The 22,591-nt window shown below is 53.5% G+C and overlaps 3 protein-coding genes across 9 annotated transcripts; 1 reads left to right on the top strand and 2 right to left on the bottom strand.

The window, feature by feature from the left end:
* The first annotated feature begins 6,422 nt into the window (after positions 1 to 6,422).
* Clic3 (chloride intracellular channel 3) lies at positions 6,423 to 8,855 on the top strand. Its single transcript, XM_028868764.2, has 6 exons — positions 6,423 to 6,526; positions 7,290 to 7,399; positions 7,478 to 7,603; positions 7,745 to 7,851; positions 7,933 to 8,108; positions 8,189 to 8,855. Exons 1-6 carry the CDS (start codon positions 6,491 to 6,493, stop codon positions 8,345 to 8,347), a joined length of 714 nt encoding a protein of 237 aa, XP_028724597.1. The 5' UTR covers positions 6,423 to 6,490; the 3' UTR covers positions 8,348 to 8,855.
* Positions 8,856 to 9,159: 304 nt separating this feature from the next.
* Paxx (PAXX non-homologous end joining factor) lies at positions 9,160 to 10,753 on the bottom strand. 5 transcript variants are annotated; one of them, XM_028868763.2, is made up of 7 exons: positions 10,468 to 10,753; positions 10,336 to 10,396; positions 10,124 to 10,176; positions 9,859 to 10,049; positions 9,697 to 9,765; positions 9,450 to 9,534; positions 9,160 to 9,373 (listed from the first exon to the last, which is right to left on the bottom strand). In XM_028868763.2, exons 1-7 carry the CDS (start codon positions 10,593 to 10,595, stop codon positions 9,355 to 9,357), a joined length of 606 nt encoding a protein of 201 aa, XP_028724596.1. In that variant the 5' UTR covers positions 10,596 to 10,753; the 3' UTR covers positions 9,160 to 9,354. The 5 variants fall into 5 exon arrangements, with proteins under 5 accessions (XP_028724596.1, XP_028724593.1, XP_037060592.1 ...); XM_028868760.2 differs by having other exon boundaries at positions 9,160 to 9,377; positions 10,468 to 10,739; XM_037204697.1 differs by having other exon boundaries at positions 9,160 to 9,377; positions 10,336 to 10,348; positions 10,468 to 10,739.
* Positions 10,754 to 18,314: 7,561 nt separating this feature from the next.
* On the bottom strand, positions 18,315 to 22,023 carry Ptgds (prostaglandin D2 synthase). Of its 3 annotated transcripts, none has more exons than XM_028868767.2 (7): positions 21,805 to 22,022; positions 20,914 to 21,056; positions 20,731 to 20,807; positions 19,729 to 19,845; positions 19,416 to 19,517; positions 18,873 to 18,929; positions 18,315 to 18,437 (listed from the first exon to the last, which is right to left on the bottom strand). In XM_028868767.2, exons 1-6 carry the CDS (start codon positions 21,922 to 21,924, stop codon positions 18,916 to 18,918), a joined length of 573 nt encoding a protein of 190 aa, XP_028724600.1. In that variant the 5' UTR covers positions 21,925 to 22,022; the 3' UTR covers positions 18,315 to 18,437; positions 18,873 to 18,915. The 3 variants fall into 3 exon arrangements, with proteins under 3 accessions (XP_028724600.1, XP_028724599.1, XP_028724598.1); XM_028868766.2 differs by having other exon boundaries at positions 18,904 to 18,929; XM_028868765.2 differs by lacking the exons at positions 18,315 to 18,437; positions 18,873 to 18,929 and adding an exon at positions 18,970 to 19,031 and having other exon boundaries at positions 21,805 to 22,023.
* Between the last annotated feature and the right edge of the window lie 568 nt (positions 22,024 to 22,591).

The following is a 22,591-nucleotide window of genomic DNA, read 5'->3' as shown; positions in this document are numbered from 1 at the left end:
GGCCAGCTTGGTCTACAGAGTGAGTTCCAGGACAGTCAGGACTGTTATACAGAGAAACCTTGTCTCAAAAAACCAAAATAATATAATAATAATAATAATAATAATAATAATAATAATAATAATAAAAAGAATATTTTAAGAAGCCTAAAATACTTGGCTCTTGGCCTAGGCCTATCATCCCAGCTTTTGGGGTGCTGTAGCAGAATTGCAGGTTCAGCCCCACCTGGTCTACAACGAGTCAAGGCTATCCTGAACAACTTACAAAGACCCTGCTTCCAAAAGTAAGCTGGGTGTGATGGTGCATACATTTAATCCCAGCACTCATCGGCAGCAGCAGTGGCTCTCTGTGAGTTCAAGGCCAGCCTGGTCTACAACGAGTCAAGGCTATCCTGAACAACTTACAAAGTAAGCTGGGTGTGATGGTGCATACATTTAATCCCAGCACTCATCGGCAGCAGCAGTGGCTCTCTGTGAGTTCAAGGCCAGCCTGGTCTACATAACAAGTTCAGGCCAGCCAGAGCCACATAGTGAGCCCCTAACTCAAAATAAACAAAAGGAAAAGGAGGTTGGGGACCCAGCTCAGCGGTCAAGCACCTGCCTAGCATGCTTGAGGTTCTAGGTTCAATCTGCAATACCATCAGAACAACAGCGAATGGCAGGCACCTGAGGGGCGACTCCTGAGGGTTTTCTCTTGCTTCCACACACACAATAGGATCCTGAATTCCAAAGGAGAATCCAGAGCCTGGTGTCCTGGGGTCCAGTGAAGTGCACTAATTCGTGCCCTTAAGACAGGGCATGAATTTGGAGGAATTGCTTTAAGCTTCTGAATTCATGACAATCATCTTATTTTTGAAACTTCCAGAACAGTTGCAAGGAAAGAACAGTGTGCACTCCGTGCCCTCTATACAGCTCGTGATTTAAAACACTCTGTTTTGGTTTTTTCAAGACAGGGTTTCTCTGTGTAGCTTTGGAGCCTGTCCTGGATCTCACTCTGTAAACCAGGCTGGCCTCGAACTCAGAGATCCACTTGCTTCTGCCCCCCAAGTGCTGGGATTAAAGACATGCGCTACCACTGCCCGGCATATTACATGCAGTGTTAATCAGGAAAGAGCAGCTGAGTCTTCTAGTTAGCTTTCTATTGCTAAACACCATGACCAAAAAGAACTTAGGGATGAAAAGATTTATTCCATCTTACAGTTTGTCACTTTGGGAAGCCGAGACAGAAACCTGCAGGCAGGAACTGAAGGGGAGGTCATGGAGGAACACTGCTTCCTGGCTTGCTTTCCATGCTTTGCTCAGCCTGCCTTTTTTTATACAATCTAGGACCTCCTGCCCAGAGATGGCACCACCCACAGCAGGCTGGGCATGCCCTCTTATATCAACCATCAATCAAGAAAATGCCCCACAAACTTGCTTCCAGGCCAATCTAATGGATGTGTTTTCTGAGTTGAGATTACCTCTTCCCAGATGACCCTGGCTTTTGTCAAGTTAACGTCAAACTAACCAACACATTAGGTTTGCTGGTAATACCTGTGACTCCAGCACTTGGAGGGGGTTCAGGGGTTCGAGGCCAGTGTGGGCTGCAGAAGATCTTGTCTAAAAACAAAAACAGGAAAGAAAGAGGAAAGAAGACTCTCTTGCCTCTAGGACCAGTTAGAGTTGTATTTCCTTACGCTACAGCCGTCTCTGACTCGTTCTTTTTCTTCCCGCCCCTCAGCCAGGACAGGTTTGGCAAGTGCTGAGTTCTGGGTGGGTCTGACCATTTCCTGGGTCAGATGCAGTTGGACATTTTTGGGGAAGAATACTGTGGGCTATGGTATGCCCAAGGCCAGCAGTCCTGGTGAAGGCCTATTCCGGAGCATGGTTTCAGCTTCCACTGGGGGATGTTTCTCTTCTAGCAGATAATGAGGCGATAGCTTGTTGCCCGGGGCTGATGACCATTCAATTTTCTGCTTGTTACTTGACATTCTCACATAGTCCCCTCTGTTTTCAAAATTGTGTCACTGTGACCTATGCACTTAAATTTTTCCTTAGTGTGTGTGTGTGTGTGTGTGTGTGTGTGTGTGTGTGTGTGTGTGAGAGAGAGAGAGAGAGAGAGAGAGAGAGAGAGAGAGGACATGAATGTGTATGTGTGTGTGTCTGTGTCTGTGTGTGTCTCTGTGTGTAGGCCCACACGTGCCATGGAGTTGATTCTTCTCCAACCATCAGCTCCAGGGATCAAAGATGGGTTGTTAGGTTTGTGCTTTAACCATCTCTGGCTGGCCATTGCTTTTCGTTACTTTTGAGACAGAATCTTTGTGTGTAGCCGAGGCTGCCTAAATGCTGGGATTAGAGGCAGAAGCCTCCACGTCTGGCCTGGCTTGGCCTATGCCTCTTTGCCCTGCTCTGACAGTTTCTGAGCTGCCTCTGCTTTCTAGACCACATACAGATCAACCTTTCCTCCCTTCCCCTCTGGGGCTGGGGGCCCACAAACAATACATTAATTCTTCATAGTTCTGGAGACTAGGAATCTAAGAGCAGAATTCTCTATGTGGAATCCTGATGGGTCTCCTTTGTAAGATGACAGATCCTGCTCATGAGGGCTCCACCCTTATGCTCAAATAAGGTCTGATAAGCCCCACCTCCTAATTCTTCACCATCGCTACGAGGTTTCAACACATTTCATGTCTGGGGAGACATGACACAGTAGAGCCCTTTGGGGAGATCGAGGATCTTGGTACTAGGTCTACTATGGGCACGTCACCACACCCAGGTACTTTCTACAGGCAGAGCTCAGAAATAGAGGAGTAAATCCCCACCAACACTCCAATTTCAGAACAGAAGGGAGACACAACCCTCCCAGCTGTTAGGGACCAGGTATGATGACATACACCTGTAACCTCAGCACTTGAGAAGTGGAGGTATGAGGATCAGGAAATCAAGGCCAGCCTGAGCTACATGAGACCATATCTAAAAAAACAAAACAAAACAAAACAAAACAAAAACCCCCACAGTTGAAACTGTGTACAGGAGCAGGACTTTTATAAGAGACAATCTCAATTTTATCAGGGAGTCAGAGGTACAAGGAGGGAGACATGAGGCAGTCTTGGGTCTAGCAGCTCCAGAAGATGCTCTGTATGTAGTCGAGACTTCCGGGCAAGGTCCTATGGTCTGGGGAAGTCATGGGTTCAGTTACGGTGGGTGGTATTTAGTTTTTTGGAGGGTGGGGTACTGGTGGAGTCAGATGTTAGATTGAAGGGCCCCACACGTTAGGGAATTGCTCTACCTCTGAGCCAGCTGCACACAACCTTTTTACATTATTTGTTTGAGACAAAGCCTCCCTAAATCCCCCTGGATTTATCATCCTCCTGCCTCAGCCTCCTAAGTAGATGGGATGGCAGGCCTGCATCACCAGGCTTTTCTCATTTCTTTAAAATATTTACAACTACTGGCCATGGTGGCACATGCCTTTAGTCCCAGTACTCAGGAAACCAAAGCAGGCAGATCTACCTGGGTTCTAGGCCTGTCTAGTCTACAAAGAGAGTTCCAGAACAGCCAGGAGCACACAGAGAACCACTATCTCAAAAAACCAAATAAATAAACAGGTATCTAAAAAAAAAAAAAAACCTAACTAACTAAATAACTATTTACAACTCACACAAATTCACAGGTTGGAAACACACACGGCATGTCTGGACAGAGCAAAAGTTGGTGTATGTACCTCTGTCAGAAGTTACCTTCAGGTAGTGGTGCATGCCTTTACTCCCAGCACTCGGGAGGCAGAGGCAGGTGGCTCTCTGTGAGTTCGAGGCCAAGCCTGGTGGTCTACAAAGTGAGTTCTAGGACAGCCAGAGCTGTTAGAGAAACCATGTCTTGAAAAACAAAAACAAAACAAAAAACAACAACAACAAAAAGAAGTTACCTACAGATGTCTCTGGCTCAGAATAGACCAGCAGAAGTTCATAATCCTGCATGCTAATCCTGCTTTTTTTTTCAGTAGTTCTCTGTGTTATCCTGTGTTTGTATTGGTTTGCTGTAGCGGCCGTACAAAGAGGAGACTGGCGTTTTTGCAGGCTGGCTTCACTAAAAGCCCGAGGGAAGGTGTATTTCAGGCCCTTCCCCAGCTCCTGGACTTTGCCTTCCACAATCCTTGGAGGATAGGTGTGTCATCCTGCCCTCCTCTGCATCATGTTCGCAGGATGTTCTGCGACCATGTCTGTGTTCAAATCTCCTCTATCCCCTTTGTGGTGCTGAAAATCGAACACAGGGCCTGGCATGCCAGACAAGCTCTCTACCACTGGAATGTACCCTAGCCACAGATCTCCCCTTTGGAAAGGACATGATCACGTTGAATGAGAGCCTACTGGCCAGTCTCATTTTCAATCCGATTGCCTCTTTAAAGACACTATTTCCGAGTAAAGTTTCAGGTCCTGGGGTTTAAGATTCCAATGTGGGGGCTGGTGAGATGGCTCAGTGGTTAAGAGCACTGGCTGTTCTTCCAGAGGACTCAAGTTCAATTCCTGGCACCCACATGGAGGCTCACATTTGTCTGTAACTCCAGTTCCAGGGGATCCAACATCCTTCACATGTGGTGAAACACCAGTGTACATAAAATAAATAAAATAAAAAATAAATAGTTTGGGGGCTGGAGAGATGGCTCAGAGGTTACGAGCACTGACTGCTCTTCCAGAGGTCCTGAGTTCAATTCCCAGCACCTGTAAAGAGATCTGGCACCCTCTCCTGTATACATAATAAATAAATAAATCTTAAAAAATAAAAAAAAGATTCCAATGCATGAAGCTTTTGGGGTCACACAGCAAATCCACAATACCCACTCTGTTGGCATGCACTTGTGGGCCCATCTCTCATCCCACTCCCTGCGAGGGACACAGTTCAGTGGTGCGGCGATGACCCTGGAGTTTGGGAGGCAAACTGGAGCTGACCCCAGGAGACGATGGGCAGGAGAGCCGAGCACGGCTCCTACCACCCACAGACCGACACAGGACACGTCCACAGCCCCGCCGCCTGCAACAGTGAAGAGGCTGCAGCACTTTGGCTTGGTTTTGAGATGTGTCTCTCCCCCTCCCCCCATGCCACTGCTCATGCTGTCTGCCCACCTCACCCTTTCTTGTGCATTTCTCAGGGCAGCTTTGCAAAAAATATGTAAACACAGGGCCTGTCTGGTGACCACTGGCAGTTTGGAAAGGCTTCAGGGGCTGCAGTGGTGATCTGCCTGCAAAGGACAGAAAACCACAAAGCAGAAAGCTGACCATGTCAGCGAGATGCCAAAATAAAACTGGCTCTAGGAGTCAAGGCAAGAGTCAGAGGAGAAACTGAGACTCTGGCACACACCCAAGCTCCAAGGATGTCAGAGCTGTATTCTACCTGCCTGGGAGCTCAGCTGAGATCAGGGCAGTGATCAGAAGGGGCTCAGGGAGCAGGAAGCCTGGGAGAGCTGCGGCACTGGCCGGAGTCAGGCATGTGCGCAGGTGAGTGGGCAGGGACGGAGTCACCTTGGCTGCACTACCCAGCCTGGACGGCACCAACCTACCGGAGAGAGGGAAGCAATCAACAGGTCCTGGTCTTAGCCGTGGGCAGTGCCAGTCCTCCGGGAGCACCAGTTCTAAAGGCCAAGTCTCCTGCAGGGCGGCCTGCTACCAAATGCCAAAGGAACTCGCACTGTGGACCCCAGCGGGCTCAGGAAGCCTGAGTGAGTGGCAGGTATGTGCCCGGTAGGGTCAGACTATCCTGCCCTTTTCCTTCCTGCTGGGGACCACCTTCCCAGCTCCTCAGCCAGCAGGTAGCAGCTCCTAACCCTTCCTGGTGCCATCTGAACGTTAAGGTTAAGAGTTAGAAACCTGCTCAGAGCCTGTGTGGACAGGATGGGGCATGGAATCCCCTGCCCAGCTGGGTTAAACATCAAAACCCAGGCTTATCAGCCTGCCAGCCACGAACATGTCAGGAATGTGGGCCCACCCTGAGGGCAGAGGGCCCTACCTGGCTGGGCTTTGTTGGAGGGAGGGGGCGTCTCTTCCAGAAGGGCAAACTGAGGCGTTTTTAGATAAGGATTTGACAATGAAGAGGATTTACTCTGGAGGGCTGAGGCTGGCCCTGGGCTGAGATCAGTGTAGCACGGCTCCCATCCAGAACTTCCCCTTGTGGGCCTGTAGTATTCTATGCCCCTGGTCTCTCGTGGCCTCCTCACCCGCCAGTTTGCACCCACCACACTGGCCTCATCACCGTCACACTGAGGCTTCAGTCTTTTGCTGTGAGACAGTCTCCCATACTCACAGCCAGCCCCGAGACTCAGGCTCCCTGTGGTCACTGTTAGGCATGGACACTCTGGTCTCGTACAGACAGCTGGCTCTGCCTTGGCGTCCTATCTGCTGCCTAGGTGGTTCCGTGGGGGCGGGCCCACAGACTGGGGAGGGTGGGGCATCCAGGGAGATTTAAAGAGTTCCCAAGGCACACCCTGTGCCCTGTGCTGCCGCTGGATGCCTCAGCTCCTACCATGGCCGAAACCACCAAGCTCCAGCTGTTTGTGAAGGTTCTGGGCAGGCTGGGCTGGAAGGGGTGTTCTGTTTCCTTGTGCAAGGCTGAGGGGTGGGTCTTCCTAAGGGTGCCCTTCCCCTGTGGTGGGCTGAAGCTGCCCCACACAGGACTGAATAGTCAGGCAGCCTGGGGGAGGAGCTCTTATGGTGGGGGCATCAGATAGCCTGGGTCCTGCTCTTCACTTTGGCTCCTGGACCTGGTCCAGCCCTGGGAGAAAGCCCCATGGTGGGGAGGTGTCAGTCTGGTAGCTTGTACCAGAGACTCAGCTAGAGACTCAGGTTCACGTGCCAGAAGGGGGCTTGCCAGATAGCCCCATGAGCTCTCAGGCCGGTGCTGGGATCTGAGTGGGGGGCAGGTCCTGGCCTCCTCTTTGGCCACTTCCCTGAGCTGAGCTGTCAGCTTCAATACCCAGTTGTGTGGGTTGATCACTTAGAAGATGACTCTCTGGCCTACCCCACCCTGTAGCCAGTTTCTGTGACTGGAACTCTCTGGCTCTGGAAGGAAAGGATTGTGGCAGGACCCCAAGCCCAGGCAGGCACGGTCCCTACCCGCCTCCAGGTTCCCAGCATCTCTTGCTTTCCCCATTCCAGGGGTCAGGTCAAGGGCCCTCACTAGACACTTGTAGGTGCCATGGCCAGCCTGGCCAGAGTCCTAGTGTGCCTCAGAGCCAATGGCAGTGGGAGGCAGGTTCCCACCCAGCCAGGTATTGGGATTCCTGAGTCTGCTCCCAGCCCAACACCCCCGCTCCACCCACCCAGGCCAGTGAAGACGGCGAGAGCGTAGGCCACTGCCCTTCCTGTCAACGGCTCTTCATGGTCCTGCTCCTCAAGGGTGTGCCCTTCACACTCACCACAGTGGACACACGAAGGTGAGACGCAGCCCCGGACCCCTCCCTGGCTTCTGCCCCCCTCAGGCCAGCCACCTCCCTTCTGCCTGGTGTCCACAGGGCGTTGGACGTGCTGAAGGACTTCGCGCCAGGCTCGCAGCTGCCCATCTTGCTCTATGATGGGGATGCCAAGACAGACACGCTGCAGATTGAGGAGTTTCTAGAGGCGACGCTGAGGCCACCTGAGTGAGCACCGGAGGGGGCAGGGGGGCAAAGATGGGACTCCATGGTGGTGGGGGGACACTCGGGAGAGTGCCTAGGAAGGGTGCTTTGAGAGAGTGTATGTTGAGGATTTGACTGGAGTTCTCAAACCATTCACTCCTACAGCTTCCCTAGCCTGGCACCTAGGTACAGAGAGTCCAACACAGCCGGAAATGACATCTTCCACAAGTTTTCTGCCTTCATCAAGAACCCAGTACCTACACAGGACAATGGTGAGACACAGCCCAGAAGGTACGGGCAGGAGGGCCCATCCAAGACCAAGGCTAAGTCCTTACTGTGCCATTGCCCCCAAGTCCTCTATCAGCAGCTGCTCCGGGCCCTGACCAGGCTGGACAGCTACCTGCGTGCACCACTAGACCATGAACTAGAAAGGGAGCCACAACTTCGCGAGTCCCGACGCCGCTTCCTAGACGGTGACCAGTTCACACTGGCTGACTGCAGCCTGCTGCCCAAGCTGCATATTGTGGATGTAAGCTAGGGACCAACTGGTAGGTGTGGGGAGAAAGGCCATCGAGCGAGGCCCGAAATCACACTCTATTGTACCTACAGACGGTGTGTGCACACTTCCGCCAGATGCCCATCCCTGAGGAACTGTGTGGTGTCCGCCGCTACCTGGACAGCGCTCTGCAGGAGAAGGAGTTCAAGTACACGTGTCCACACAGTGCCGAGATCCTGGCAGCTTATCAGCCTGCTGTGCACCCCCGTTAGCACCCCTGCCTCCACACACTCATCTGCAGCCCCATAAAGGCATCTCTGCCCCAAGTTAAGCGTGTCCTGAACATCCAAGTGGCCAGAGGCCCACAATTACGCCAGCCCAACCCCATGGTGAGAAGCATAGTTCAGGATGAAAGCCTAAAAGGATGAGGGCGAGAGTCCAGTAAGCAGGGTACAGCTCATCCTCCTCCATGGTGCTAGCAAAGGCCTGGGGCCCCCTACAGCTGCCCTGGCACAGTGGCATCAGGGATCTAGGGGACTGGATTAGTCTCCCAAACCAGTCAGGCCAGAGCTGGGCGCGGTGCCCTGGATGGCCAAGAAGGGTGGGGAGCAGAGCCCCATGGAGCTCAACCTCCGGGATCCTGGCCAGGTGGGTGGTGGCAGGCCTACATTCCTTAGTCCTGCCACAGGCTGCAGGCCAACCCCACCTCCTCCTAGAAGGGGCTTCCACCGTCTGGCACTCTGTAGTGGCCTTCCAAATATGCCATCTTCCTCAAGACAACTCCCCTGTGCGTCTCTGTATGGGACAGGTATGACCTGTCCTGCCTGGGTGGGGCTTAGAAGTGTGGGACAGCATTCCAAGCCTTATGGAGTGCTGGCCCTACCAGGCTGGGACCTTCTCAGCTTCTGGGCTGCCCATGCAGAAACAACACAGTCAGTCTAAGAAAGCTCTACCCTAGATCTAGCCAGGAGAGCCTCCTGGATACCCAGAGCCTGATGCATCTGTCTGCATCCTGGGGCTCCACACCAAAAGGGTCTTCTCTGGCCTCCTCCCCAAGGCCGATCCTCACCAGTCAAGTCTGGCCTAGCATTTCTACCCAAGAGAGCAGTTTATTTCACAAGGAAGGGATGAGAGGCATTCCTGCCCAACAGTAGGACCAGTCAGCAAGTTAAGCAAGGGGTTTCTCTGACTGGTGGGGGTTTCAGATCTACCCCTTTCCTTGTAGACAGGCTCCTGGCAAGGTCCCAGGCTCTGCTGTATTTTCAGGTCTCATCGAAGTCTACACCTCCAGCTGGTTTCTTGCTAGAAGACAAGAGTATGTAATGCACAGAGGAAAGGGAAGGGACCAGGGTAGGGAAGACATGTGGCAAGTACCTTCTGAAGCCAGGGTTGATGAGAGACTCCCCTGGACACCGTCTCCTGACCCCAAGTCCAGAGCTGCCTCTCTGGTGATCAAGTTCTGCCGGAAAATCAGATCAGAGAAATCTTGAACCCCAAAGAACTCTGACCGGAACTCTGTCCACACTGAAAGATTCTCTCTAGAACATGAGGCACCCGGCATCCGGGGAGGCAGTTCCAGAGAAAGACTAGCCCCAACCTACATGCCAGGCCTACCTCTTACCTGGTAAGAAAAGCTGAGGGCCCACTGGATGGGTGTTCTTCCTGGGACTAGTGGCGGTCTCTTCTGCAGCTGGGAGAAAGCGATGGGCACCCCACTCAATGCCAAGAGGGTACGCAAACGCAGGTCCTTGAGTGAGGGTACAGGTGCTCACATATAGCCTACCTGCTAGCCGCCTCTCCAGGTTGCACACACGCTCTGCCAGGCTGAGAGTCAAAGCCTGTAGCTTGGGGGCTGCCTCTGGGCTGGGCACCTTGGAGAGGTCAAAGGTTAGTGCAGAGGTGCCTCCTGAGAGTGTCATCAAGGCTCTATCCTCTTGCAGGCTTACAGTCACTGCTTGCTGCTGGCAGGCTGCCCTGCGGAGAGAGAGGATGTGTTTTAACCCTATTCCAAGTTCCTCACCCACGAGGCCTCCCTAATCGGGACTCACCTGAACCGGGAAGGGATGTCCTCAGTCCCACTTAGACCAAATCGGGCTTTCTGCTGGGAACACAGAATTGTCACTGACAGCCCAAGACCCTGGACCCACTGGACACTCCAAACTGCCCAACCTTGTAATACTATTAGGACCATAGCCAAAGCGGGGAGGGTAAGGGGGTGCTAGGCTCCCAGATGTCTCCCATCCCCAGTGCTGGTACTCACGAGCGTTGCCAGGCTGTCAGGCGAGAAGCAGGTGCTCCAGAGCTCCGCGGCGTCCGTCACACTGGGCGGGAGGGGCTGTCAGGCACCGCGGCCGCTGCACTCCCGCACCCCACATCCCTAGACCCCACTCACTAGAGGTTGAAGCCGCCGCCGTCCCGGTCTCCACCATCCTCCGGCTCACAGTAGCAGACGAAGCGGGGAGGGCCTGAGCCTGGTGGCAGAATGCAAAGCGGCGGCGGCGACAGCGGCGGAGGGGCCATGGCAGCAAAGCGGTTTCAGCCCAGGAGCCAAACCTATTGTGGGTTGAGGGCGCCTGCGCAGAAGTACGAACTTGGTGACTCGCAAGCTACGGAGTCCGCTCGGGGGCGGAACTTCTGGTGTCTGCAAGGACGGAAAGACAAGACAGCGGGGCGGAGCCGTACCCAGGCCTGGCAGTGTTTCCGGAGATCAGGCCTGGCTCCCAGGACCGAACTAGAGGGTGGAGCTTAGTGCTCGGGGCGGGGCTGGAGGCACCTCGAGGGCGGGGTTTAGAGCGAGGCGGGACTAGAGGGCGGGGCTTAGAGCTCTACCCCCTTCGGAAGTAGGCTCCTCAGTGCTATACCAGGCTCCTTCCTTTGGCCCTTGCACCCTAGCAGAAATCTATAAGGGCCTTGCTTCCTGTGCCCCTCGGCTATTCTGGGTCCCTCCTAGCGACCGCGCGCGCACCTGCTGCTTTTCAATGCTGGTCCTCTTTCCTAAACATGGGCTGATCCTGGAGGCCTCCGGACCTACTTGTCACTTTAGATACAAACACAACTCTTTCCACACTGAATTGTAACAAACCAAAATGCAAGACTGAGTACAGTATGTTTGGTAAAGAGTGTAAACAGGGAAGTCTCCCTACTCCATACAATACCCTCTTGTTGTCCGATCCCTCCCACCCCGACTCTCCGTGCTGTTTTATCCCTGAGGACACCTTGACCAACACAAGGTCTCTGGAACTTGAGATCTAATGCAAGAAATGAATAATCAACAGGACAGCACTGAGGTTTTGGCAAAGTGCTGATCGGAATCCGCATCAGGGGCTACAGAATATGAGCTGGTGTTTGAGCTGCTATCTACAGAGGGTGGAGCCCGGTAAAGGGTGTGCTCAGGAGGAGGCCTGGATGGGAACAGAAGTCTTCCCAAGGCTGTGCAAGAGGGCTGTCGTGACCCTACGGGAGCCATGGGGAGAGTGGTCACTGACTCTGTGAATTGTTGTAACTAACATATTTGAAGGGTGCCGTCGGCCAAGCATACCTCAGTTCCCACTTTTTTCAGGCCTGATGAGGCTCCTGCCTCAGAGCCCTTGTGTGGGTTGTTTCCTGTCCCCAGCCCTGTATACTACCTTTAGCTCTTTGCCGAAACAGCATCTTTTGAAAGAGTTTTCTTGAGGCTCTGCGTAGAACATTTCAACTCTGCCTATCTCTCTCTTCTCTCCCATGTCATTAGTTATTTTCCCTGCTTGTCACTGTGGTTTTAGGATTCTCTAGGACAGTCTTGACGTCTGCTTGCATTGCCACCCTCAGATGACCCCTCCCAGAAATTGCTCCTAAAGTCTTGCTTCTAGCCACTGGAATACGGCAGAGTGATGGCTCTCACTTCTCCCAATCCCTCTTGTATTCCTCACCACGACACAAGGCAGCCCAGGACACCTTTGACCAACAGAGTAAGGAGGCCTGCAAGTGCTAGTGAGGAAACTAAGAGGCAGAGCCTGCCCAGACCTGGGAAACAGCACACTGCATCCTCTTCCACTAGAGGGTCGGTACCAGACCTTACGGACCCAGAGATAACACAGCTTATCGTCTAAACTGCTAAATTCTACAGTGATTTGATTCTCAGTCTAGGAAGCTGCTGGGTTTTTGTGGTGGTGGTTGTGGGGTTTTTTTTTTTTTGTTTGTTTGTTTGTTTTTCCAATTTTGTGTCTTCAGTGCTTAGGCAATGGGCTAGGCACAGCGGTGGCCCCAACCACTCCGGGGGCTGAGGCAGGACCATTGTTTGAACCAAGGAATATTTTCTTTAATTTTTAAATTATATGTATGTGTGTGTCCATGTGCACGTGAGTCAGGTACTCATAGAATCCAAAAGATTCCCTGAAGCTGGAATTACAAGCAGTCGTGAGTTACCATGTGGGTGCTGGGAATTGAACTTGGGTCCTTTGGAAGAGCAGCAACTACTCTTAACCATTGAGCCATCTCTCCAGCCCATTGAACCAAGGAATTTCAGGCCTGCTCAAGCAGCATGTCACGACCACTCTAGGTAAGGTAGGACCCATTGGGGTCCAGGGATTTTGAGCATGAAGGGCAAGATTTGACGTAGCTTGTAATACTGTTATAAGTGAGTTGACATAGTTGTTTCTGGTTGAAGAACTGGCTCAGAGCTGCCCCTTGTGGCCATACTGGGGTAGTGCAGCATATGACAGGTGGACTAACCTCTGACGACAGGGACCGACCACTCCTGGACTCCCAGGAACCAGGACTCCTAGCCCCAGAATGAAGGGTATGGTGTCCTTGAGGCTACAGAGGACAGCCTGCCTCTCCCCATTCCAGACCCTTTGGGAGTCCATGGAGGTGAAGCTGAACTGGTGTGCAGGAAGATCTGCCTTGTCTCTGTCGCTGCGTGGCCTGTGAGACCTCTGTCTCTCCTCTTGGTCTATGACAAGGCATACAACATGAATCGAGTGACAGCGTGTGCTCGGGCAGCGTTCTCACTGCGCACCTCTGGGCTGACTGAACATTGCCCAAGCCTTGCAGGCACCGCCGTGGCCACGGGAGCAGACGGGAGCGGGACTTCCAGCTTGGTAGGATCTTCCCACTGTCCAGACCCCAAGCCTTCAAATGAGTGACAGGGCTCACCATTGGCCAAGTCCTGGAGACCAGAAGGTACTGGGGCATTAAAGGGGCTGGCTGACCACTGGGGTACATGCACAAAGGTGTGTGTGTGTGTGTGTGTGTGTGTGTGTGTGTGTGTGTGTGTGTACTTCTTTTCTCTGTGGACCTCGCAGCCCAATCAGCCCCAATCAAGAAAAGTAGTCTGGAAAGACAGGAATTTCTTTTTTTTTTTACTGAAAAATTTCAAAGCAACTAGAAAGCAGCAACAATAGCATAATGAGCCCCAGATGGGAAAATGATCAACATTTTGACAAATTCACAATCAGTATTTTTTAAAATTTAATTTAATTTTATTAAATTTTCCAGAACAGTTACATTACAGACAGCATTGACCTTTACCCTCAACAATTTCAGGACCATTTTGTCTTTTCAAGACAATGGTGCTGCCGGGCACAGTGGAACATACTTGTAAAGCCCGTTAGGAAGGCCGAAGCCAGAGGATCTCAGGGACCTGGTCGGCTTGGATAGACAACAGGGCCCCAGCACACACACACACACACACACACACACACACACACACACAGATTAAATGAGTAAGACCACACTGTCCTGTACAAACACGGCAGTAGTACTCTTACCTTTTTGTGTGTGTTGTACAAATTCAAGTGTGCACATGCATGTGCAAGTGCACATGTGCGCACATGCAAGCAGAGGTCAGAGGTCAATATTTGCTACCTTCCTCAATCATTGCCCTTATTATTATTGTTTTACATTATGGATTTTAGTGTGTGCCACGGAGCAAATGTGGAGGTCAGAGGGCAGCTTGTACGACTTGGTTTTCTTCCTCCACCCTTGGGTCCCAGGACTCAAACTCAGGTCATAAGACTTAGCAGCAAGTACCTTTACCTTCTGAGACATCTCAGCAGCCTTATATTTTGAGATACTTGCAGGCTGAGCCTGTCTACAGTGGCCCCCAGGGCCCAGGGCACACATGGGCAGCGTGGGGTACGCCTTGCCGAGTGTAATTGCTGTCCCAAGCCAGGAGCTTCTGGGCAGCTAGGCCAGCAGCACTTTACTCTCAAGTGGGGTGCTGGGGTCTACAGGATCCAAGAAGGATCCTCAGGCACGTTTGGGTCTTCCTCCTGCAGAACCAGGGTCCCGCCCTCTCCCAGCACCCGGGGTGCATTAACTGCACCCAACCCTGCAGGAACTGTCCTGAGGGACTCAGCTCACGTGGTCGGAGTCCCTGCCACCCACCACCCACTCTCTGCCTTCCCCTGTCAAATAGTGCTTCTGTCAGCTTGGGGAGCTGTACAGAGAAACCAGCAGCTCTTCGGGGGGAAGATCCAGCACATAGGCAGCTCAATCCCAACTGGCCTCTGGCTGTCTGGATCCATCACTGCAAAACAAGGAGAGGGTGTAGCCAGTCCCCAGGCATTGCTAAAAGTGGGGTGAGGGTGTGGTGGGCTAGGGGAACTGCTTGGAGCTGTGGTGACCAGGCTTCCCTGCCTTCTCCATACCAGAGGCCACCCCCATTGCGGTTGGGGTTGGGGTGGGGCTTTGGGAGGGATCTCCAAGGGTACTCACCTGTCTATGCCAGTGCGCCAATACAGCGATCTGTTGAGAAAGCAGGTCTCATGCACACCTTTGCCTCTTCTTCCCTTAGTCCTGCACCTCAGCTAATGATAGTCTCCTGCGTGTACTGACCTGGACATTCTCTCCTCTCACCTGGCCTAGACAGTCAAAGCGTGTCTGTCCTCTGGGACTTCCGTCCTGGTTTGCAGACTGTAGGGTGACTCTGGGTTTATGTGACCAGTCTGGTGTGGGAGGCCAGCTCCCACCTTTCAAAGGGTTCCTATAAGGAGGAGAGAGAGATAAGAAACTTATAGATAGCCGGGCGGTGGTGGCGCACGCCTTTAATCCCAGCACTCGGGAGGCAGAGCCAGGCGGATCTCTGTGAGTTCGAGGCCAGCCTGGGCTACCAAGTGAGTTCCAGGAAAGGCGCAAAGCTACACAGAGAAACCCTGTCTCGAAAAACCAAAAAAAAAAAAAAAAAGAAACTTATAGATAGATAGCGGAGGAGACAGACAGAAACACAGGATAGCTTTGGGAGGATCAAAACCCAATGGTCCCTTCTCAGTCTTCAAAGGGACTTTTTCTAACACCAAGGGGTGGGGCAAAAGACTTCCCCCTTGCTAGATCAAAGCACATCGCCTAGCCTCATAGCCAAGTGTAGACCCTTTCAAACACCTGGGAACCACAACCGTGTTACCAGACCCTGGTAATCATCCCCTGCTGGGTAAAGCAAGCTCAGATTCTTGGACCCTGAGTAAGTTCTCACTAGGAAACCTCTGTGGGTCTCTACAGTCTGGATCTTCAGTGTCCTGGCTCCTGCCGTCCTGAGCTGGGTTGGAGGCAGCACTCACCTGATGTAGGTAGGCAGCAGGGCACCCTAGCTGGGGTGCAGGCCCACTTGGCTTGCCAGCCTATGCACCTTCAGGAAACACCTATGGGGTGCGGACTGAGGGCAGGCAAGGAAGGTCTTGAGCACAGATGGGCAGGGACAAAGATGAGGTAGGGTTTGTGCAGTCTGGGCCCCCTGCTCCAGACTCTGGAGGTCCCAAGAAGACACGTTGAGAAACAAAGTTTCTCTCTCAGTGAGTGGGCAAGTGATGAGATGTGAACCTGGGTGGTACTCCCACCCAGGCTGGGGCCACTGCTCTGGGGAGGGGCCTGTGTCTGGTGCCATGGGTCATCAGGACCAGCCCCTCTGCCAACCCACGATAGTGCTGCTGCCAGGCATTCTGAATGCCTCACTTCTCAGTCCTGAAGTATAACACAGCCAAGTGCTGTAGTACATGAAGGGCACATGAACGTCGCTCCAGGCCATGGCTAAGAGTGAGAAGTGGCTTGGGACCAGGACTCAAGGAGGCCCACCTAGGAAGATCCACAATATGGAAGCCACCCCTGGGACACTCCACTCAGGAAGGCTTGCCCCCTTTGCCAATCCTGCAGCTTACATAATGAGGTACCCCGCCCCCACTTCTTTCCCTGCTGCAGAACGGCACTGCTGGCCACCCACCTCCTCACCCAGGTCGAAGAACTGCCTGGCCATAGCACCCTTGGTGAAGGTTGTTTCTAACTCCTGGCATTCGACATCTGGCCTGGGGAGGAAAAAGTCCACACCTGACACCTGGGTAGTGGACCTTGATGGTGCTCCACCTCGAGATCTGCCCTGTTTTTCAGGCAGCCCTAACCCCAAGGATCTGAGGACACTGCCCATGCAAAGCTGTCACAGGGTCTCCTATTGGCCTTCCCACAAAAATCCAAGGACATCTTACAGGACAGGAAAGGCCTGTTGGGGTGGGGAAGTTAAGGAGGGGGTTACCAAGGCACACATCCACGGAGTGCCAAATCCCTAGCCTCCTCTGCAGGCACACACACACACACAGACATTCGGACCCTGTTTCCTCACTCAGGCCTCAGGCAGGATTTGGTGTGGCCTGAGGTCCTTTGGAGAGCAGGCTTCTGTGGCCTTTATTTGGGTCTCACTGCCCAGGCTGTCAGGAGCCGCTGGGCTGCACCTCCGGTATGTCAGGGACAGAGCTGCTTCTTCCCGACCTTCATTACCTGCACACTTGGATGAGGCCACACTGAAGGTGAGGTTCATAGGATCACTTATGTGGGATACCCAAGCTTGACAGCCAGATCACCATCGGGTAAGGGGTTCACGAGGGCCATGTGCATCTTCCCGTCTTCCTTGGGGTCCTGGAAGCCCTGGTCATCTGACACAGCCCCAACTCTGTACCAGGTGCCCTGAACTGCAGGGTAGGGCAGGCGAGCTGCATGGAAACCTCTGCATCCTGTAAGATGCAGAGAGATAAGATCCTTATCTCATCTCGCCAGGATGCTTCCCTGCTGAGGCTCAGTGTCTGGCACCAGCAGCTTCTGTACCTAGATCAACCCCAGCCCAGTGCTGGGAAACTGAGGCAATGTATTCCAACTGCTGGTTCTGGACAGTGTACTCATACTCGAAAGCCCACTCCTGGTCCAATGCAGCAAGTGAATGGAGGTCTTTCTTGAAGTCCAAGGCCCTGATAAGCTGGAATGAAAGAATGTGTAGACAGAAGCCTGGGATGGAGAAACAAGCAGGTGAGATGGGTGTGAGAGACAACGTTGTCCTGGATGGGGATCTGAGCCCAGCCTAGAGACGAACCCACAGAGCCTACAGCATTGTGGAGGATCCTCGGGTCAGAAGAGCGTGGGTGGGGGTGGGGGTGGGGGAGTGGCTTCCTCTGAGTGGACTCCATGTTCCCAAGATGCCCTGAGATGCCTGTCCTGTCCTAGGACACAACCCACTGGGATAGGGCACTGATGGAATTGTGGAATTGCACCTGACTTGGTTGCTTCTACACTCCCTCCCGAGGGGGCCGGAGTAGGCAGAGGTACAGGTTGGTAGGCTCTCTTCAGCCCGCTCTGTCCATGGGAGCACAGATGCTCTTCTAGCAGCCATCAGACATACAGCTCCGTTTTTTTTTTTTTTTCTTTTTCTTTTTCTTTTTTCTTTTTTGGCTTTTTGAAACCATGTTTCTCTGTGTTGCCCTGGCTGCCCTGGAACTCTCTTTACAGACCAGGCTGGCCTTGAACTCACTGAGATCTGCCTGCCTCTGTCTCCCGAGTGCTGGGTACTGGGTTTAAAGGTGTGCACCACCACCACCCGACCAAATAGCTCCTTTTTGTCCCTCAGCTTACTGCCCAATCCAAAGGTTCTAATCCCACACCTTGAAAGGTTATGGGATGTGAGGCCCCCTGGAGTCTCTTCCTCCTTGAGTGGCTACTGTCAGGGCAGGGGTGGACACATGTCTAAGGGATTAGCTATGAAATGACTAACTTTCACCAGCCCAGCCCAGGCCTGGTTGTGGTCAGCAGCTTGAAGGGGCTGTGGCTAGAGGGGTTGGGGCATGTGGTGAGGTTAGAACCCCATGCAGGGTAGGTGCCGAGTCCAGCATAGCCCTTAGGCTGTTCCTAGTTAGGACTTCAGCAAGAACAGACACCCCTCTTGTTATCATATTGAGATATTTACGGGAGGGGCAAGGGGCGGCCCAGGGGACAGACAGACAAGAGTCAAGATCTGATTTGCTTTGGACTTTATTTCTTAATCAAGACAAAGCTGCAGGGTGTAGAAGCACTTTGGGGAGCCAGGGCTGTGGTCTCGAGAGTGACAGAGTGAAGGAGTCCTGAGGGCCAGATCACCTGGACAGAAGAACGGGATCCATCAGTGACACAGGCAACACCCTTGGCTCCATGGAGCCCAAACTGTGCTCTGGCAAGGGCCTCTTTCTGGAGGATTCCCCCAGAGTCTTTGGTCTCAAAGTCTCAGTCAATGACACTAGTGAAGAGCCCTCCGACTCCCGTTTCCATCCCTTGCCATTCCCCTCCCTGATTTTGCGCATTCTGGTTCCTTGGGGACCCGGGGAAGTCCCTCCTCATTCGGTCTGGGACTAGGCGCCCACACCATTATCCCTCTCCCCAGGAGCCCGTGGCCATCAGCCCCGTTCCAGCCCTTGGAATTGGAACTGGGATTTTCCTCTTGGCTGTCTCGCCTGGACCTGGTTCTGTCTGGGGAGCAGAGTCCCCCCCACTCAGTGGTGATGTGTTGTGTGAGTAAATGAACGGGGCAGCACTTACCAAGTGAACGCGGCCCACTGGCCTCTCTCACCTGTTCTCACTTTTAAATGCACTTATCTGCCGAGAAGGAAGCCCAGGGAAGCAGTCAGGAGCAGGCTTAGAGCCATATTCGTCAGAGCTTTGTCCGGCTCTCTCGCCTCCCAGGAACCTCCCCCAAGGCTATGGGGCATTAGCCCCTAAACTTCAGACTCCATCCCAACCCTCCTCCAGTCTCTTCTTCAAAACAGAAGGGGTGGTCTTTCTCCGTCTGTTTTTTCCAGTAGCACCCCTAAACCTCTAGCTGGGGGCTCACAGACAGGGGTGCTAGGAGTCCACCAGGAAGGGGTTTCCCAATAAAGGGGGCTGCAATACAGGGACAGACTGACACCTCCGTTTATTTCCTTGGAGTCCCCTGGGCTAGTAGGTAGGGCAAGGGCCACGCTCTCCCAGTCTCCCCCTCTCCCCCCCCCCCCCCCCCCCCCCCCCCGCTGCAGTGGGAGGGCTGTCCAGCTCTAATCCAACTATAATTCCCTTTCCCTCCCCCCGCAGCTTAGCCTCCCTCACCCGGTTGGGGCAGGAAAACAATGTCTTCCTCTGTGAGGCCGTAGTCATGGCTAAAGGTGGTGAATTTCTCCTTTAGTTCGTCCTTTATGGTCTGGGTTCGGCCTGGTAGATAAAGAAGGAACCAGCCTCAGGGGACAAAAAAGCCTCCATTCTGCCCTGCACTGTGTCTTGGGGACTGCCCTTTGGTACGCCCTCCCCCCGCCCCTTCCCCCCCCCCCCCCCCCCCCGCCAGGATCAGGTCTCCGGCTTCTTCCAACCTCAAGCTTCTAAGGGGTCTCCCCTGGGTGGAGGCCTGGTGGGGTGTGATACCCACTGTAGAGGCTGGTCATGCGGAAGGGCTGGCCCATGCCCTTGGTGCCCGAGCTGAGCAGTAGTGCATACTCATTGTAGTTGGTTTCCACCACGGAGATGGCTTGGGTATTGCCAGAGTCTGGGAACCCAAGAGATGACACTGATGGGGGGGATACACAGCTCCCACAATTCTGTCCTCCTCTACTGGGAAGGGGTGACCTCTGAGGGCGTCACTGTAGGGAGGGCCTCAGGCCTTTGGCTCCCATTCTCATCCCTCCCTCAGGGACCACCTGCCAGTTTCTGGCTTCCTGCCTGCCCAGCCCAGGAACACTGTCCCCAAACCACAAGTCTTGGGGAGAAGGCAGAAAACACTTAGGTTCAGAAAATCGCAGGCTGGGTTACAATACAGGCAGAAGGAGAAGGAAATAGGATTTGTTGTTATTGTTTTTTGGGTGGTTTTGTTTTTTGCTTTTTTTTTTTTTTTGTTTTGTTTTTCAAGATAGGGTTTCTCTGTATAGTTTTGGTGCCTGTCTTGGATCTCGCTTTGTAGACCAGGCTGGCCTCAAACTCACAGAGATCTTCCTGGCTCTGCCTCCCAAGTGCTGGGATTAAAGACGTGTGCCACCACCACTGCCTGGTTGGAAATAGGGTTCTTGTGGGGAGCCATATCTCAGGTGAGGGATGGAGGAGAGAGGTCCTTGGGTAGGGACTATTGAAGTGTGGGTAGGATTCTGGGAACACCCATGAGTAACCCACTTGGGCAGCAGAGATCTGGAAAATTCCATTTGGGCAGGAAAGGGGCCTGGCAGAACATGGGTGGGCTTCAGAGAGGACACAGCCCCCAGAGAGAGGTCTGTCTCCAACACCTACGTCCTACGTGCCTGAGGCAGATTCACAACCAGGTCTGTCCTTGGATGACTGACCCTGGTGCTGTGACCATTATCTCCACAGTTTTGGGACGGAGTTGTCCAGTCTGCCAGCAGGGACCTCAGAACTGACCCAGATCAGGAAGTGCTTTACTCACGGGGACTGCGGTAGTTGAATTGTCCGGGAACCTTCCCAGGCTGCAGTATCATGATCTTGGTTTCACACTGGTTTCTCCTGTGGGCAGAACACCCTTGAAGTAAGGAAACAAGCCCCAAGATGTCCCCTGACAATGATATGGGGACTTCTGGGCCCCAGAACTGGCCGCACCCCATTCTCTCACCTGAGGAAGATAGAGGTGAGGTTGAGGCTGCCGCCGTCTGTGGAGGGAGCTAGCACTGACTTGCACATAAACATTCCTGTTCTCTTATCCCGGAACCAGGTTGAATTGGAGGCCAGGGCTACGACGTACCAGGACCCCAGGAACTGCGACCAGTGGATGCCTAGGTTGGCAATGCTCCACGCTCCCCTCATGGGCAGATTCGGTGGGCTTCTGGTTCTTTCCCCTCCGACTCCCCTGCTACACTGGTCCCAGTAGCCACCCTTTCCTTGGGCTATGCCCATCCACATCTCCTCCCTCTCTAGCAGGCCTGATCCAATGCTCCATGGAGGAAGGGGGGGGTAGCAAAGACCCTACCCTCTCCCCCAGGACGTTGAGGTCCTCATCTTTGTCCCCTAGTGGGTGGAGTGGGTATCAGAGCATGCCACATTCCTGGAGGAGTCAGGTGGACCAACCAGGTGGTGTGCCAGTGTAGTGGGGTCCCAGCCAGCTCCAGTGCAGGGGCATACGGGACGAGCAGTGCCCAGCACATCCGGGGCCTCACTGGATAAGTGCTGGCCAGTGCCCAGTCATCCTGGGACCCAGATATATGACCCGTGCTTGTCCATGTCCCGGGTGTCTTGGGCTTACAGGGGACTGTGTTTGGAAGACATGAACACTATGTGGCCCACATGTGTGCAAGTGCCCTCTGAGGAGAGATTGGACGGAATGCTGTGGCTTAGGAGAGCTTCTTTTCAGGCCTAGGTAACCGGGCAGCCCTCCTTTCTTCTCAGCCCTCCTCAGGCCTCAGGCTAGCAGAGGCTCTGAGGAACAAGCAAGCTCTTCTGTGGGAGAAAGCCAGGCTCACTGACCTGAGGGCTGTGCTGTCTTGGGGGTGGGGTAGGGGAACCTCACCTTTCCTTGTTGAAAGTTGGGCTGTACCGAGACATGGCCCTCACCCTGGGCTAGAGTCTGTGGGAATCCCAAGAGCCCCAGCAGGACCAGCCCCATCCACAGCATTCGAAGGGCAGTCATTTCCCTGGACCGGAGCAGGTGTCTGGGCCTGAGGCCAGCAATGTGGGCAGAGCGAGGAAGATCGTGGGCAGAAGGAGCAGAGGGCACTGTGGAGACCCCTATTTATGAGCCAGGCTTGGCCTCCACCCAAGGCCCAAGGACTGCCCACTGGAGACTCGTGATGCTCGTGCGAGGGAGGGTGGCTGTCCCAGCTGCAGCCTCATCAGCAACAGGGCTGGTTATGTAAGAGCTTCCAGCTGAGCCCCACACCTCAGTGAAGAAAGGACGGGTCAAGGCAGGCAGAGAGCTCTGTATACCCCCGCTCTCCACCCTAGCCCCAGAGACAGACCTGGCCCAGACCTTGCCCCCCTCCTTCAAAGCCCACATACCTCAGCAGCAGGGATGGCCCTGGAGGTTACTTCAGTACTGCCCTGCTGCTGGGAAAGCTAGTCACTCCCCACCTGGGGCTGAGACCTTCCCCTCTCAAGCCCTATCTATCGTCCTCTCCAAGTCCCATGACCCCAGCAGGGTTTAACACAAAGCACCGTTTGTGCCTTGAACTTTTGGTCCCGAAAGGCCAGCAGTCCAGGTGGCCATGAGGAACCAAGTAAAGAAACTCAATCTACCCTGCAGTGAATTCCAAACTCAGCCGTGCTGAGTACAGCCTCCACCCTGGTCAGCCCACTGG

This window comes from Peromyscus leucopus, chromosome 4, assembly GCF_004664715.2.
Source record: "Peromyscus leucopus breed LL Stock chromosome 4, UCI_PerLeu_2.1, whole genome shotgun sequence".
Classification (NCBI taxonomy): domain Eukaryota; kingdom Metazoa; phylum Chordata; class Mammalia; order Rodentia; family Cricetidae; genus Peromyscus; species Peromyscus leucopus.
This window is presented reverse-complemented; position numbering and strand designations above follow the sequence as displayed.

Excerpts from the sequence above, each read along its gene's own strand:
- Clic3 (XM_028868764.2), top strand. The coding sequence starts at position 6,491 with ATGGCCGAAACCACCAAGCTCCAGCTGTTTGTGAAG. Across the intron at positions 6,527-7,289 it reads AGCTCCAGCTGTTTGTGAAG|GCCAGTGAAGACGGCGAGAG; the intron begins GTTCTGGGCAGG and ends CCACCCACCCAG. Across the intron at positions 7,604-7,744 it reads GCGACGCTGAGGCCACCTGA|CTTCCCTAGCCTGGCACCTA; the intron begins GTGAGCACCGGA and ends TCACTCCTACAG.
- Paxx (XM_028868760.2), bottom strand. The coding sequence starts at position 10,595 with ATGGCCCCTCCGCCGCTGTCGCCGCCGCCGCTTTGCATTCTGCCACCA. Across the intron at positions 10,397-10,467 it reads GGCGGCGGCTTCAACCTCTA|TGTGACGGACGCCGCGGAGC; the intron begins GTGAGTGGGGTC and ends CCTCCCGCCCAG. Across the intron at positions 10,050-10,123 it reads GACATCCCTTCCCGGTTCAG|GGCAGCCTGCCAGCAGCAAG; the intron begins GTGAGTCCCGAT and ends CTCTCTCCGCAG.
- Ptgds (XM_028868765.2), bottom strand. The coding sequence starts at position 21,924 with ATGACTGCCCTTCGAATGCTGTGGATGGGGCTGGTCCTGCTGGGGCTC. Across the intron at positions 19,846-20,730 it reads ATTCAACTACCGCAGTCCCC|ACTCTGGCAATACCCAAGCC; the intron begins GTGAGTAAAGCA and ends TTGGGTTCCCAG. Across the intron at positions 19,518-19,728 it reads CCGCATGACCAGCCTCTACA|GCCGAACCCAGACCATAAAG; the intron begins GTGGGTATCACA and ends TTTATCTACCAG.